The sequence below is a fragment of the Camelus bactrianus genome, chromosome 16 (genome assembly GCF_048773025.1).
Source record: "Camelus bactrianus isolate YW-2024 breed Bactrian camel chromosome 16, ASM4877302v1, whole genome shotgun sequence".
Taxonomy (NCBI): domain Eukaryota; kingdom Metazoa; phylum Chordata; class Mammalia; order Artiodactyla; family Camelidae; genus Camelus; species Camelus bactrianus.
The window spans coordinates 14,210,960-14,227,494 of NC_133554.1; the positions used below are offsets into that span (position 1 = coordinate 14,210,960).

The 16,535-nt window shown below is 35.1% G+C and overlaps 1 protein-coding gene and 1 non-coding gene across 5 annotated transcripts in view; one reads left to right on the plus strand and one right to left on the minus strand.

The window, feature by feature from the left end:
- The window catches only part of INTS2 (integrator complex subunit 2), a 43,761-nt gene that overhangs the window by 25,860 nt on the left and 1,366 nt on the right, over window positions 1–16,535 (minus strand). For all 4 annotated transcript variants that reach the window (XM_045513740.2, XM_010951017.3, XM_045513739.2 and 1 more), the window contains exons 2-11: window positions 16,076–16,382; window positions 15,312–15,450; window positions 13,824–13,926; window positions 12,846–12,959; window positions 10,336–10,466; window positions 9,919–10,092; window positions 7,372–7,598; window positions 5,420–5,545; window positions 1,822–1,893; window positions 1,619–1,733 (exon numbers count right to left, since the gene is read on the minus strand). In XM_045513740.2, the coding sequence (XP_045369696.2) occupies window positions 1,619–1,733; window positions 1,822–1,893; window positions 5,420–5,545; window positions 7,372–7,598; window positions 9,919–10,092; window positions 10,336–10,466; window positions 12,846–12,959; window positions 13,824–13,926; window positions 15,312–15,450; window positions 16,076–16,382 (1,508 nt within the window). The remainder of the gene's footprint in view (window positions 1–1,618; window positions 1,734–1,821; window positions 1,894–5,419; window positions 5,546–7,371; window positions 7,599–9,918; window positions 10,093–10,335; window positions 10,467–12,845; window positions 12,960–13,823; window positions 13,927–15,311; window positions 15,451–16,075; window positions 16,383–16,535) is intronic.
- On the plus strand, window positions 2,576–2,648 carry TRNAS-AGA (transfer RNA serine (anticodon AGA)). Its single transcript has one exon. It is a non-coding gene; the product is annotated as a tRNA-Ser (tRNA).

Consider the following 16,535-nt stretch of genomic DNA (forward strand, 5'->3'; position numbering starts at 1 on the left):
GATATATAAAATTAATGTTCAAATATTCTATTTCAGAAATGGCTTCTCCAACCCAACATTAAGTCCCATGTTTTTCCTCAGAAATTGAACCACCGTATAAATGTACTTAATAAATACCATTATTGGCATTTCAAGTCAGTGGGAAGAAGTGAATTATTCAATGAATGGAGATAGGATAGCTACCTTTCTGGATAATAACATACAAAGCTTTGCACACAACACCATACCCAAAATAAACTCCAAATGGATTAAAATTTTAAATGTAAAACATGAGGCCACAAAAACACTAGAAGAAAAATATAGGTGACCATTTCTATAAACCAGAGGAAAGAAAAACTTTTCTAAACATAACAAGAAAGTAAGAAACAAAAAAGAAAAACAATATACTACACACATAGAAAATATAATTTCACATGGCAAAAGAAAAGTCAACTGCAACACATTATACTTCTCCACTTTTAAAGACGGTAAGGATTATAAGATACATTGCCAATTTAAGAGTAGCTTTTCAAGAAAAAAAGGAGGGAAAGACCACCATGTTAACATTAGACATCAATCGTAAAATAAATCCCAGTTTCAATATTGGGTAAAGTAAGTGTCTTGAAATCAATGAAATATAATATATAAAGCATAATGGCAGGTCATTTACATATAAAGAGCCCTTTTGAATCAGTAAAAGAAAAAATAAGTAAAACTCCTTTTGGAAAAACTGGGACATCAATAAGCCTTGCACAAAAGAAATAAACCAGCTAAAACACAGATTTTTAAGAACTACCCCCCCCAAAAAAAAACCCACTATAAACTATAACTATAAAAATAATAATAACCAGCTTCACTAGTAATCAAAGAAATGCAAAATGTAAGACCATTTCTCATCAAATTTGCAAAAACAAAAAGAAGGGTAATGGCCAGTGACGCTGAGAGTTTAGGAGAACAAGGCACTCTCATTCATTAATGAGAACAGTCAAACTGCTATCATCCTTGTGGAAGACAATTGGCAATACTCATGAAACACCTTAACATCATCATATTCTCTTACTTAGTAACTACTTTCTAGAATTTAATCCCACGGAAATAATCCCAAAAGTGTTTAAAAACATACATGTATGAGTGCCTGCGTATTTACATGCATAATGATATTCATCTAAGCATTATTCAGAAATTGGAAAATGTACATGGCAAATAAGAAAGGATCCATTAAGAACGTCATGATCGGCCCATATGATGGACTACAATGCAGCCACTGAAAATTACATTGTATTAGAATATTTATTGACATGAGGAAGTGTTCATCAGACATTGATAAGTTCTTTAAAATTACAAAATATGCCTATCAATTTAAAGAAAGAACAGATACCAGACCATTAACAGTAGTTGATATCTCTGAACATGGAATTACATTTTTCCCTTCTTTACTATGTTTTCCAAGGTTTTTACATCGAACATCTGCTATTCTTGTAAATAAATGTTTTCATAATGTATTTTTCCCTTAGAGTTCCCAATAAAGTTTCAAACTATTAAACAACAGAAATTACCTCAAAATGAAAACAAGCTATTTACTTAACACCACAAGAAAACGTCGAGATTAGAAACACCTTTAAAAAGAAGATAAAATTACCTTCATCCCCAAAGTGGAACAGACCAAGTCAATGATAGCACTAAGTTGGTTGCTGTGAAAGTACATGGCCACCAATAATAACATCTCCCCAAAAGAAGCAGAGACGCCTGAAGTACTGTTGAAACACAAAAGAAAATATGAATTTCCAAAGAGAGGATAAGAAAAACGTACTCAGCTCACTGAAACAAATGAAGTCACCTTACCTCTCAAAATAAGCTTCTTCTTTTATCATCCAACTTAGCCACACTACCATTAGCTGCTCCTGTTCAGGTGTACTGTATAAAACATACCAGAAGCCACTGGGTTAAATCACATATATGAACACAGGAAGAGAAAAGCATTCTGCAATCATTTTTGGTAGAAATTACTTTTCCTTCCTTGTTTTGAAATTTCAATTCAAATTAATTGCTTGTTGAATTGGCCTCTCTCACTGAGATATGAAGTAGTTTTAGGGAAGAAGAATGAAAACTTTTGTTTTTCTCCATGAATATGAGTAGCCAAACCCTCTCAAAATCTCAGTTACTACATTTGCAGGTTGGAGAGAGCAAACTTCCTCACATTCCTTGGAAAAGCAAAGGTCCCTTGGGATTAAAATGTTAGAAAACTGTGTATGTTAACAGCTGATATTTATTTCATACAGAAAAACATCTCATGTTAATCATCAAAAACCTGTCACAAACTGAGTACAAGGGCAGTAAAACAAGTGAGACAGATCATCTTTTACCTGGAAAATGAAAGTTGGCTTATAGAAGCATTTTTAGCAGAATTCAAAACTATAGAGAAATAAGTGATCACTATTCAAAAAAGAAAAAGAAAAAAGAGACAGCCAGGGGCTCATCAGAAATGAAAATGGTTATAAAAATATACCAACTTATATAATGACTTGTTTAAAAAGAATTCTTAGATTTAGATTGAAAGGTACAAGTCAACTTTGATTTGTAAGAATAATTTTCAGGGGGAGGGTATAGCTCAGTGGTAGAGCACATGCTTAGAATGCATGAGGTCCTGGGTTCAATCCCCAATACCTCTGTTAAATAAAAAAATAATAATAGTAAATAAACCTAGTTACCTCCCCCCAAAAAACAAAACAAACAAACAAACAAAAGAATACTTTTCATTGATTTCCTTCTATTTCATTGCAGTGTAAACAGGTAAAACAAAAGCAACCACAAAGCCTGCTACCCAAAGCTAAGAAAATTAAAAAGGTCATTCTCAACCAGACCTAAATCATTCCACCAAAAAGAGACAGTGTTATGTAGTAAAAAGATTATAGCCTTTAGAATCTTTGAGACCTGAGTGGGTATCCCATCTCTGCCAATTAGCGTGATCTTGAACGAGAAATTTAAATAATCCTTCTGAACGTTAGCTCCCCTACCTATAAAATGAGACAAAAATACCCACCTTACAGAAGTAATGCAGATGAGATGTAATGCTTAGAAATTACTTCAGGTAAAAAGAAAAGAAAACATTTCATTTCATGTACTTAACTTCACACCCTCCTGAAACACACCACTCAAACTACATTAAAGAGATTTTCTTAGAAGGTGTAAATGCACAGGATGATGATACGGGACAACAACACAAAATCCTGGAAGCTAGAGCCCATATGGATGAGTGGTACCTGACTTAATAGACAGAAGAAAGCAGAATACTAAACTGGCAGGAGGGAAAACCAATCCAATAAACCAATGCTTTCTAACACAGAATCCCCAAAGGGCTGAGGAACTGACAGCTCCAGGCAGTCCTGGGAGTGAGAATAAAGACAGAGACTAAAGGCTGAGATCTCCCAGCCCTGAACCCTCACTTTTTAACTCTGCTTATGGGTCTCTTGTCAGGCCTTCACTCTCCAGACAACAGTCTCCTCTGAGACTCTGAAAAGCCCAAGAGTTTTTCATCTCTTCATTCAAAAGCTTTAATCTCCTTTTTAGTTTCCTACTCTTGAATATGAACAATCAAAAATTATCAAACCTCTGAAAAAAGTTTCTAACTTGAAAACGAGAGAACAAAAAAAGGCAGAAAAAAAGAAACTTAGAGAAAAGAAGCAGTACAAATAAAACCCCTCCATCATTATCATTAATATCAGAGAAATCATGTCACCAGGAAGCAACAGACACTATAAAGAAGAAACAATCAGACAATAGAAAAGAGCTCTTAGGAATTAAAAACTAAATAGGATTATAAGACAAGGTTGAGAACAAAGCCTGAAAGGTAGTGTAAGCAGTATGTTCTAAAATTAGACTGTGGTGATGGTTATACCACTTTGTAAATATACTAAAAACTACTGAACTGTACACTTTAAAATAAGTGGATTGTATGGTATGTAAATTGTGTCTCAATGAAGCTATTTTTCAAAAAAGCAGAGCACAACAAAGATAAGGAAAATAGGAAAGAATAAGAAAATATGATGATCATTTCAGGAAGTCCAATATCCAAATAAGAAGTTTTAAACAGAGAAAATTCATGTGGAAGATATTATCAACAAATTCGTCCAAGAAAATTTCCTAGAACTGAACAACATGAGTTCCCAGGTTGAAAGGGCTCTCTGAATACCTAGGACAAAAGACAAAAACAGACTATACAAAGGCTCATCACTCAGAAATTCCAAAACCCTAGGGACAAAAAGCTAATCCTACGTGTTTCCATATTTAAAAAGAATAGGCCACAAAAAGGACCAGGGATCAGAATGTCATCAGACTTTTCAACAGTATCATTGGAAGTTAGAAGACAGTGGAGCAAGACTTTCCAAATTCTCAAAGGAAATTACTTCCAACTTAGAATTCTATACCCCATCAAACCATCAGTCAAGTCACAGTAACATTAAAACATTTCAGAAATACCCAGTCTCAAAATACTTTACCTCTCACACACCCATTCTAAAGAAGCAAAATGAGGGAGCAAATGAAAAAAGATGGAGACACAAGATGGAAGAAACAGGAGATCCAACAAAGGAGAGATGGGGCAAGTCCCCCAGATAATAGTGAAGAGCAATTCCGGGATGAGAGCTGCGTCCCAAGTGCAGAGGTAACCAGTTCAGCGTGGAGCAGGTCAAAATGCTCCAGGAGAGAGTTCCTCAAGAAAATGAAACTGATAGAATACCTAATGAGTCTGAACATCTTGAGAGGAGGTTTGGATCGGCAGAGAGTTTGAGATTGCATTCCCGTTAAGTACACAAAACACCAGGCAAATGAAAACAAAGAACAAAAACACAGGATAATTATCAATGGAAAAACCAAGTTTTGCAGAAGAAAAGAGATCATCTACTGCATGGCTGAACTTCCAACAGTGCCATACAAACCACTGTGTATCTGCCAAAGCAAAATAAATGTAACTGTACTGGGAGAACGGGAAGATAGGAAGGAGATGCAGATGTGTTGAGGACAGAGACAAGAGAGAACTAATTCCTCACTTTCATAGTAGGAAGCCAACAGATCCTCCTAAAACTGAAAAATCTATATGTAGCAAATACAAACATGTTATTTAAAGGTGTGCTAGGAAAAACCAAAAGAATCAGCCAAAAGAACTGAAAGGAGTTTCCTCTAGGGAAGGACTGCTGTTTGTCGTAACAAATCTTGAAGAACCGTTCTGACGCCTTTAAACAACGTGCACACGAAACTCTGATAAAGATAAATCAAATAACTGGCACACAGGAGATGCCACTGACACCCTTTTACTAAATGATAAAACCAACATTCAGACCTAGACCAATTTTTGTAGTAGGCTCGTAATTAACGCTATACGTGTGTTTTAATAAATAAGCAAAAGCAGATCTTGAGAAAACAGATCAATCATATAGTCAGGTACCTGACAAGTGTGGAGAAGGCCAGCAGCATGCAAAAGGAAAGCGAAACAAAGCGAACCCCAGCGGGGGTGGCAGGAGGGCGGCTTGTCATCAACTGCAGTAATTGCTCAGCTTCCTCCTCAGTTGGTCTAAAAAAGAAACATTATTAATTAGGCTTTACTTTTTTCAGTTGCGAGAAGGGAAAAGAAAAAGGGACTTCCCAACAGTTTAACTCTTCAGACACAAATCTTGAGCTTTATAATGATACCTCACTGCTTATGAAATCTTTAACACCTTAAGATGTCAAAGGCAAGACTGTTGCGTTTACATTCAGGGTTTTCCCTCAGACGCAAATACAAGCAGTCCTCACTTTGCACAGTGGTATGCGCAACAGTACGGGACCAGAAAAACAACCACACAAGCTGAAACTGTGTATCACGATCTTAATAATCAATGTAAAAAATGACAACTGTTCCGTTTTTTTGTCAAAACATTAAAAATCCTGCCAGTTATAATGCATACGGAAAAATTTTTAATGGCAAAATCAATATTTATATACATTCTATAACTGAAAATATTAGAAACACTGGAAATTAAAGTGTTTTCTTTGTAAAAGATTTATCCAGAGTAGTTTGAACAGCCTTGGGTTGGGGAAGGGTATAGCTCAGTGGTAGAGCACGCGCTTAGCATGCACAAGGTCCTAGGTTCAATCCCCAGTTCCTCCATTAAAAACAAATTAGTAATCCTAATTACCTCCGCATACCCACAAAAAATGTAAAATTTAAAGAAAAAAAATGTTAGACAAAAAAGTATTTAAGTGCTTAAAAAAAAAGAGAGTAGTTTGAACAGCCTCGAACCTTCTCATTGTGTAACTTGACAAATTATCAGACCCCCTTCTAAGTTTGGACCAGCTTCCAACATTTTCTTTGTACTTTCAGTCAGGAACTATCTGAGAGTTCCTTTAAAGTGAAGACTTCTGCCAGCATCAATCTTCTGGGTCTTTATCCTTTTTGTCACAATGACTTTCCTCATTTCTGTTGACAAGTTCTCCTTCACGAAGTTCACCTAGCTACGTATCTAAGGCCTCTCAGATGGCAGCAGTGTCAACCTTCTCACCGTCAGCTCTTTCTTCTATTTACATTTGGTTTAAATGTCACTTCCAGTGTTACCACTTTTTGTTTCCTTGCTACACTTTCACTTTTATTGGCCAATTCCCTCTTTCAGCTATCCATTTTTGCAAAATATCGCATGGGTTTATTCACTGAGACAAGACTCCGCTTGTCTATTCATGAACTGAGTCATAGTTGCACAGTGATCAGTCGCCAACAGACTTTAAAAGAAACGATGTATGTCTGTTATCTACGTAGTGATTTGTAGCTTGAAAAGCTCTCAGCAAAGTTTGTTCTTCATATAATAATTTGGGTAATGTATCATTAGTTGTTGAGGAAGCAGTGTTATTCAACTAAAGTGGGGTAACTGAAACCCATGTGTATTGGAGACATGCAAAGTAAGGACTATATGTACAAGAGCTGAGGACATTATTCACAAGCATGTGGTACAGTGACCAAGAAAGCTTGTGCTTAATAATCACATTCTATCAACTTTAAACAATTTATGATCTCCGTTGTAAAAGGAAACAGAGATTTACTTCCACTAGCTTCACGGGCTAGGTGAACGATCTCTCACAGATCACTCTTTATAGCCATGTCAAGCTGTGGTAAAGTCCTACGTTTCTTAAACTGCTTTGGCCCCTCTCACATTTACATAATTCTATTTACAATCAGACTGAAATAGATGGATACATCCCAGCTTGGAATGTTTGGCCTTAGGACTTCGTTCTTGATATAGGCCAGCTCACTTCCTGACCCAATAGAAAACCCAAATCCTCTGTATCAAAGGCCTATGGCTCACTTTCTTGACATGAGAAACAAGCAAGTAAAATGATAAAAAGGTAAAATATCAAATTATGGAATACTTGAGTCCGGCGATCCCCATCAAAGCACAGTACAGACGTAAGAGCGCACTGGCTTTCACAACATGTTCTTCTTTCAGCCCCGAGTACACAGACACGTTGGGCTCCAGCTCCATGTCCGCTTCTTCCACAACGCAGGTACTTCTCACTGTGGGGAGAATGCCCATCAGCTCCAGAAGAAGCTGCCTTCTCATTTGCCAAAGGACAGAACTACTGGTCTCTCTTTTTCTCTGTAAGAAATATGGACCACAAAAGGAAGAACGCATGGAGCACTTACTAAGTCAAAAAGAAGCCCAAACAAAGCTTTCCAGTTAAACACTTGAAATGACCCACCTGAGGAGGCTGTCGTAACTGCAGGATCTCATTTTACTCAGTCGCACAAACCCTAAACTCACTGGCTCATGTGACGAATACTCTACCCGCACTAATTTGGATTGGTTGTACTGAAAACACCCATTAATGGCAATTTGAACTGTAAAATGTCACATGAATGATGCTTTCAAATACATAATGATTAGGGGAGTTGTATGTGGTGTAATCAAAGTGCTCAGATTTTGGAGACAGAAGATCTTAGGTTCAAACAACAGCTGTGCTATGAATTGACCGTGCACTGTTAGTTACATAAGTTAACCTATCTGAACCCCAATTTCCTTAAATGACAAGGAAATGAATATTATTACTCCTGTAATTAGGAGTTTACAAGTCTCCCACCCCCACAGTTCTTCGGGCAGGGATAACGTCCAGTCCTCTCTTACTCAGCAGGGCCTGATGTATTGTGCCTGACATATAGTGAGCACTCAACAGCTGTTAAATGGGTGAATGAACGAACAAAGATAATAAATATGAAAGCAGTTCTAAATTGTAAACAACTAGGCAAATGTTAGTTATTATTTTTAGAGTGTTTCAAAGTAAAATATGATAAGCCTGTTTTAATAGTAACATTAGGTTCAATATAAGAAAAGTTTATTGCACACAGAAGACAATTTCAAACAAAAGGAACATATCAAGTGCTCAGCACAGTGCCTGACATATAGAAAGTGTACAACAAATGTTAACTTCCTTTTCAGAAGTAAAGTTTAAAATCACCTTTTTTGGGGGGAAAAGGTATAGCTTAGTGGTAGAGTGTGTGCTTAGTGAGCACAAGGTCCTGGGTTCAATCCCTAGTATCTCCATTAAAAATAAACAAACAAACAAACCAAATTACTGCCCCCACAAAAAAAATAAATAACTAAATACAATTAGTTTTCAAATAGGCTAGAAGTAAAGTAAAACTTGGATATAGAAAAGTATGGTGAATTAGTGGCATTTAAAAAAAAAGACTGAAGGATCTAAGCAGTACACATGCTACTATCAAGCTCACTGACCTCAACCAGTTCAAAACCATTCTGCATGAGCTCCTTTGTAGGAATAGGACTCTATTCACAGAGTTGGCATGAGAAGTTTTTTGATAAAGTGCAAAATTTTGCAAGTTAAAAACCATTAGAAAATACAATATATATTCATCAGCAGATGAATGGATAAACAAAATGTAGTAGGTATATATAATAAAACATTAGCCTTAGAAAAGGAAATTCTGATCCATGCCGCAACTACGGATGTTGAAAACATTATGCTAAGTAAAATAAGCCAAACTCAAAAAAAAAAAAAAAAAAAAGAAGAAATATTGTATGATTCTATTTATATGAGGTATCTAAAATGGGCAAATTCACAGAGACAGAAAGTAGAAAAGAGACTATCAGGGGCTGGGAGGAAAGAAGGATGGGAAATTATTGTTCAGGGGGTACAAAGTTTCTGTTTGGGATGATGAAAAAGCTCTGAAAATGATTAGTGGTGATGGTTCAACAACACTGTAAAGGTACTTAATGCCACTGAACTGTACACTTAAAAATGATTCAGATGGTAAATATGTAATATATATTTTACGATAATAAAAATATTTGTAGATATAACTACATTAAAATTACAGATTAAATAACAACTTATTTTGAAGACCTAATGAACCAAGTTTCATGAGTCTGATCCAGAAACCTAGAGATTACCAAAACTCTTTCAAGGGATCCAGAAAGATCAAAAATATTTCCTTACTAATACTAAGATGTCATTGGCTTTTTTTTACTCTCATTTTCTCACAAGAATGCAGTGCAATTTTTCCAAAGGCTTCTATTAAGCCAGACATTAAAGAGATTTGCAAAAATGTACAATAATACCAATCTTCTCACTAAATATTTTTTGTTCTCGAAAATATGGTTGTTTTTCATTTTTAAAAAATTTACAATCGTATTTAATAAAGTTATTGTTATTTTTAAATAAATTAAATAAACAGTTCCAAAGTTTCAGTTTTCATTTCCAATATGATAAATATCAATAGATAAAAGCTTATAAACAAAAGCTCTTTGGTGTCATCATGATATTTTTTTAAATGGTAGGAGGTCCTGAGACTAAGAAGTTTGAGCGCCATGGGCTTAATGACACCATTCTAAGCGTTTCTTCCTCTTTTACTATCTACCAAAATATCCTGATCCTTGGCCTATACAGATATTTCTCTCTCACCTGCTGTCCATTTCGGATAAAAGTTCCAAACCAAGTCCGGACTTTCGCATTTGTTCCAAGAAGCAGACCACTAACAAAACAAACCAAGTCACTCACTCCATCTTCACTAGCTTCATTTTTAGTATGATCCAATGTCAAAGCCACTCCAAGACCAGGCAAGTGACATTCTTCCACCTAACACAGCAGCGAAAACAAATTGAACAATTGAACTCATTATCATAAGGAAAGGGGCCAGGATGCTTCAGAATTGAAAGCACCTAAAGTTTAGAGGAAGACATATCACAAAATAGAAAAACCCAGAAAGCAGGTAACACATCCATAATTCTAAATCTCTGTAAGATTCTAAAACCATTTCAAAAAAAGTTCCTGGTCCTAATATAAAGACTTTTGTCTCATAAAAATAATAAGATCTCTTACCACCATGCCTCGGACCTTGAGGGCCTGAGAAGGATTCATTTTACATAAGAAGCGTAAGGCATCTGTCCTGCGCCTTCCTCCAAGACTTTCTTCATCCTGTCGTTCTCCATTTTTGATCAGGCCCCTACAAACTGAACATTTAATAGTCTCTATTACTTAAAGCTTTGTAAGTAAGATGTAAGAAACAATTTTTTCAGCCTTGAGAATCAATTGTTTATGTAGATTAGACACTATAGAAGAAAAGGATCAGGAAACTTGAAACCAAATAATAGAAACTGGTCAAAATAAACCAAAGAGTGAAAGGACACTGCAAAAATGAACAGTGATCTGTGGAACATCAGTCAAACATATTTGTAATTAGTGTCTCCGAAAGAGAAACAAAATGAAAGACAAATATGTATTTGAAGAAATTTTTCCAAATTTGATGAAAACTAAAAACCCAGAAGTTCAATAAACTCCAAACATAATAAACACAAAGAAAATCATACCAAGACACATCATGATCAAATTTCTGAAACAGTAATAAAGAGAAGATCTTAAAAATAGGCAGAAGGAATTAAAAAAAATAAACAAAAGTAGACAAAGGGAAAAAGGACACATGTATAGAGGAATAGAGATAAAAAGTACCATAGACAACAGAATGGCATCCTTAAAGAGCTAAGAGAAAATGTCAACCTAAAATTTTATACCCAATGAAAATATCTTTCAAAAATGAAGGCAAAATTAGGTTTTTGTTTTTGGTTTTTGTTTTAGGAAAAAAGCTGGGAAAATGTGCTACCAGGAAACCTGCACTTAAGACACATTAAGGGAAGTTCTTCAAGCTAAAGGGACATTATACCATATGGAAATGGGGAGCCACACAAAGGAATGAAGAGCACCCAAAATGGTAAATGTGGATAAAGAAAAAGACTTTTTTCCCTTATGTGTTCAAAGTCTTTAAAACATAAGTAACTGTTTAAAGCAAAAGTAGTAACAATGTACTCTGAGGTTTATAACACATGCAGAGTAAAACCTATGACAACAATGGCACAAAGGACAGGAGGGGGAAATAGAAGTATATTATGTGACACATGAATAAGTATAAAATCATTTGAAAGTAGACTGCCCTAAGATAAAGGATGCATACTATAAACCCTACAACCAAAAAGAAAGAAAGAGCAAAGAAGTATCACTAATAAGACAGTTAGTAGATAAAATGGACTCCTAAAAAAAATCCAATCCAAATAAAGAAAGGAAAAGCAAATGAAGAAAAAAGGGAAAAAACAGAAAACAAAGAGCAAGATGATAACCATCACAATAATTGAATTAAACGATCTATGTAAATGGTCTAAGCACTCCAATTAAAAAGCAGACTGCCACTTAAAAAAAAAAAAAAATCAACTGCACCCATCCTCAAGAAATCTACCTTAGAATTTTTTTTAATTTACAAATGCATACACCAAAAAAAAAAAAAAAAATGCATACACCATGCAAACACTAACTGTAAGAAAGCTAATATGGCTGTATTAATAACAGGAAAGTAGACTTCAAAAGAAGGAAAATTACAAGGAATAAAGGACATTTCATAATGAAAAAGAAAAAGGCTCAATCCATCAAAAAGATATAACAAACCCTAAATGTACATGGACCCAGTAACAGCTTCAAAATACATGAAGGACAAACTGACAACTGAAAAGAAAAGTAGACAAATCCACAATTTTTCTTGGAGTCATCAACACTCCTCTCTCGGTAACTGATAGAACAAGCACACAGAAAATCAACAAGGACACGGTATACAAAGGGCTTTTACATACCAAGTAATATTTAATGCATCTCTTAGAAACACAAGGGAAATATTATCAGTATCTCCATTCTATAGACGAGAAGATAAGTATCTTGATGGAGATTACACAAGGAGTGTGTGACCAGAAATCATGACCCCCAGATCTAGCACTTTTTCCTCCGTGACTCTCAATTTACAAATTGCCTTGCTCAATAAATGTTATTTTTATATCACTCAGACCCAAACAACAATCTTCAATCACCAGCAGTTTGAAATAGAGGTGAAAATTTCAGTTGATTTTTCTCAATTTCTACCCTTTACTTTTCAGCAAACTGATAGCAATAAGCCGAAAAAACAGAGTTCTGACTCCCGGTATTTCTGATCATATATACGTCGTATTGACCTCTGGCTGTTTCACAGATGTATGTCTTCTCCCCTTCGTTCCCTGAACGTAGAGATTATATCTTCTATTTCTTTAGTATTTTTTACTTCCCTATTATAGATTGGTGACTAAGGGCAAAAAAAAAATATTTTTTGCTACTCATTTATTGTACTTAAATTTGTAATCTCAAAACAATTTTGAATTCTTTAAACTCAGTATTTCTACAATGAATACTAATAAATTTTCAAAAAACAAAATCTCAAATAAAACCCTGTAAATGTTTCTTCTTAGCTCAAAAAAAAAAAAAAAGGTCCTATACATGCTCGTGCAAATCTCTTCAATATCTCATTTTAAAATTACATTTACCTTCATTAAAACTATCAGGAACATTGGCCACCAACAGACACAAGAACCAGGCACCATTTCTGACGTGCAGCAAGGCTTCAGCTACATCAACTATAGGAAGCAGTGAAGGGAGCTCTGCAAGAAAACAAAGCCAGTGTTACTGGCAAGGAGTACTGACATTTCACTGTATTGTACATTAAACGTCTTTTGACATTTCACCGATGTTCTCTAAAAGCAATTAAATTAGGGTGCTTACTTTTCATAGTCCAGCGCTAAATTGTCCAGCAGGAAAGCCACCAGCCACATATGACTATTAAAATTTAAATTAAATTAAAAATAGTTCAGTTCCTCAATTACACTAGCCACATTTCAAATAATCCATAACCACATGAGGCTAGTGGCTACTGTACTGGACAGAACACTGCCATCACTGTGGTGGACAGTATTGGTCAAAAAAGTTTTTTTTTTTCCATGCAGATCTCTGCAGTTTTATGTCTTGTATCCTTTAATTCTGATCATACCTACTACCTATTATAAGGAATCTGGAAAATATAAAAAGTGCAAAGAATAAAAATAAAATCAACTTTAATCCCTTCACTCAAATTTACTAATTTAAAATATTTTATTTTAATCCCCCAATGAGTATCACTTTTAACAAATCTGGGATTATATTCTCCTTGCCATTTTGCCCCTTGTTTTTTTCATTTAACACATTATGAAATATTTTTGAAAGTATTAAATTTCTTCAAATACACCATTTTGATGGCTGAATAACATGCCGTACTATGGAAATAATATAATTTACTCAATCATTGTCCTACTAGTAGTCATTTTTGACCTAACTTTTTAAGGTAAATTTTTTTCCTTTCTTTTTCAATAAGGTATACATTTTTAATTAGGTGACCCTTAAAATAACACAACATTCCAGGTTAAGAAGTTACACAGTAGTTAAGAAGTACAAGAAATTATATCTTAATGTATCAGCACTCAATACCGTACCTGCTTGTAAAATACAAAGCACATCCGCAGCTTCCTCTAAATAGACTGGACTCTCAAATAGCTCAGATGACTTGAAAAAAAATTCTCCACTCGACTCAGAGACCTTAAAAAAAATGAACTCTGTTAATTTCAGGTGATGAATTAAATCCCTTACTATTTCTGTAATTATTTGTTGCGCTTACAGACCATGTCTCTTAATATGTCAGTAATATTCTGTAGAATATGCCATATTGGATGAATCTGTACCAGTTGAACTACAATTAGTCAGTCACATTAAGTATTATTCCAGTATGGGTCTTGAAAAAATTATTTCTATATAAAAATGTCGAGACTCCTGGAATTAAAGATAGGACGAGCCAAAGAAATGAACTAGGAATGCCACCTACAAAAGTTGTAGTTCAAAAAAAGCTAAAAAACTATAAACTTAAAGCAGTATAACAACTATAAATTCATGTTCTGAATGAACTGTGGGAAAAACAAATTATAAAAATGAAGTCAATGAAAGTACTAACTTTTTTGAAAATTTCCTACAGAAGTTTCGTCCCTACATTTAACACATGCGGAGGAGGGCTGAAATGAAAACCTGGAAGCCTCCCAGAGGAGGAAGCTCACTTATTTTATTAGAGCCATCAAGTGAGGCATTAAGAAAAAGCTGTAGGAAAATATGAGTTAAAATTAAAGATTAAAATTAATTATTTAAAATTAAGACATTTGCTTCTCAAACTCTGGGGCCACTCTCATGTAAGACATTTTTATATGAAGATCCAATTCAGTTCTCTGTATGGTAACCTCCGACATTCACAAATTTAAAATTCAGAGTTTCAATTAACCATCATTATCAAAAAGTCCATGACCCAAAGGAATCTATGTACACCTGAAACTAATACAATGTTGTAAATCAACTACGTTTCAATTAAATACATAAATAACCTATCATTTTGCTGAGATGAGAAGTTGAATAACCTTCATTAGCGCACAGGAACAATTCAGGCATCTAGTGAGTGAGGCTGGCCAAATGTCCTTCATCCAAACCTGCTCTGATCCTCCTCACCCTGTTATGTATGAGGTAAGTAATTCGTTCAGTGTCTACAGGAACCACATACATTTTTCACAATATTTCATGGGGGAAATTATATCCTATAGAGATATTATCAAATTTGGTCATCTATACAAGTCTTGAGCTATATATCCTTCCAGATATCAAGAAGCCATGGTAGGGACTCTACACAGAAAAAACAAAACAAAACAAAAAACACCCTTATGATAGAGAATACAGAATAGGCATAAACGAGAGAAAATAGTAATTAAAAACAAACAGCCTTCAAGGCAGGCATTTAATATCCTTCCAAGCCTTTGAAAGGAAAACGCATGACAACTAGAACGAAGTGTACAAGAGGATGCAACCTGCCGGTCTTCTTGCCTGTTTCTACTTTCTATGTGTAGACATCAAAGCAGGCATATTTCAAGCTGTTATGAGAATAAATGCACCTTGTTCATAATTGCCAACAGTTCACTAAGCACAAGACGCAGTCGGCGAGGGGAATCACTGTGTTCAAACTCTAAAGTCAGTCCGTGCTGAAGCTGAGATACCAGGATGCTCTCTCCACTGCCTCCGCCAAGTTTATGCCTAATAAAGTATAAACATGTAAAACAATTATGAGAACACTGGCACAGAAATAACAGCATAAAAATTATCTTTTATAGAAATAATTTACAAAAGGATGTATGAATTCTTTTCATATATTTCATGAATGTATTACTACTGAGATACTATTTAGTTCATCTATTTCGGGAATTCACAGCCTATATAAAAACTCCATCACAAGTGATGGTTAACACCCACTTCCATTAACAACTGTGGCTCATTACTGGATTCACAGTGGGCAAGGATGGATGAAATATATGCCCAGAATTTTGGGGAATCAGTGAAAGCTTAAAAAGCCCCTTAGGAGATTCCAATAAATCCTTCTACTCAAGAACTTACCCTACCCACTTACCACCGAGAGTAACTGATCTAATCAGTTTAGCCTGAATACAACACTGTATATAGCCAGTTTTCTGCACAACATTTTACAATATGGGATTCCAGAGATCCTAGAATTTTAACTATAAATAAAAAAGAACTAAGAAAACTGCTCTCCAAAGTTTAGAGTGCAATAAGAAGCCCTAAAAGCTCCAAGAAATATCTGATTCCCTCTTCTTTAGCAAATCCAAGTAAATACCAATCCACACACTGTACAACATTACATTACCTAAGCTGCTGTTCTTTGCTGGCATCTTGTTCTAAAGCATGGAAGTCCACAGACAATAATGCAACAATAGAATTGACAGCTTCCACTCCGGAGAGAAGACGAAGGATGAGTTTTTTATCCTGAGCCCAGCTTTGGCTCTGGTCAGCAGGTGCACAAAGTGCCATCCGCACTAAGCAGGGCAGGAGAAGTCTTAATTCTGGATCACTTAAAGATGCCAAACGAACAACATCCACCTTCTGCATTGCCTCAAAAGCAAAAGGACTGACAAACTGAAGGCTTGTACACTCAGTCATTATCACTGTTGATCCTAGTGGTTAAAAAAAAAAAAAAAAAGACAAATTAAAGGAGAGGTATAACTCCACATGTATGAACGCCCATCTTTTTAAGAACTCTGAAAAATGTGCTCTATCTTTAATAGGTCTCAATGCTGCCAATATTTCTGATACAATTAAAGGTCCCC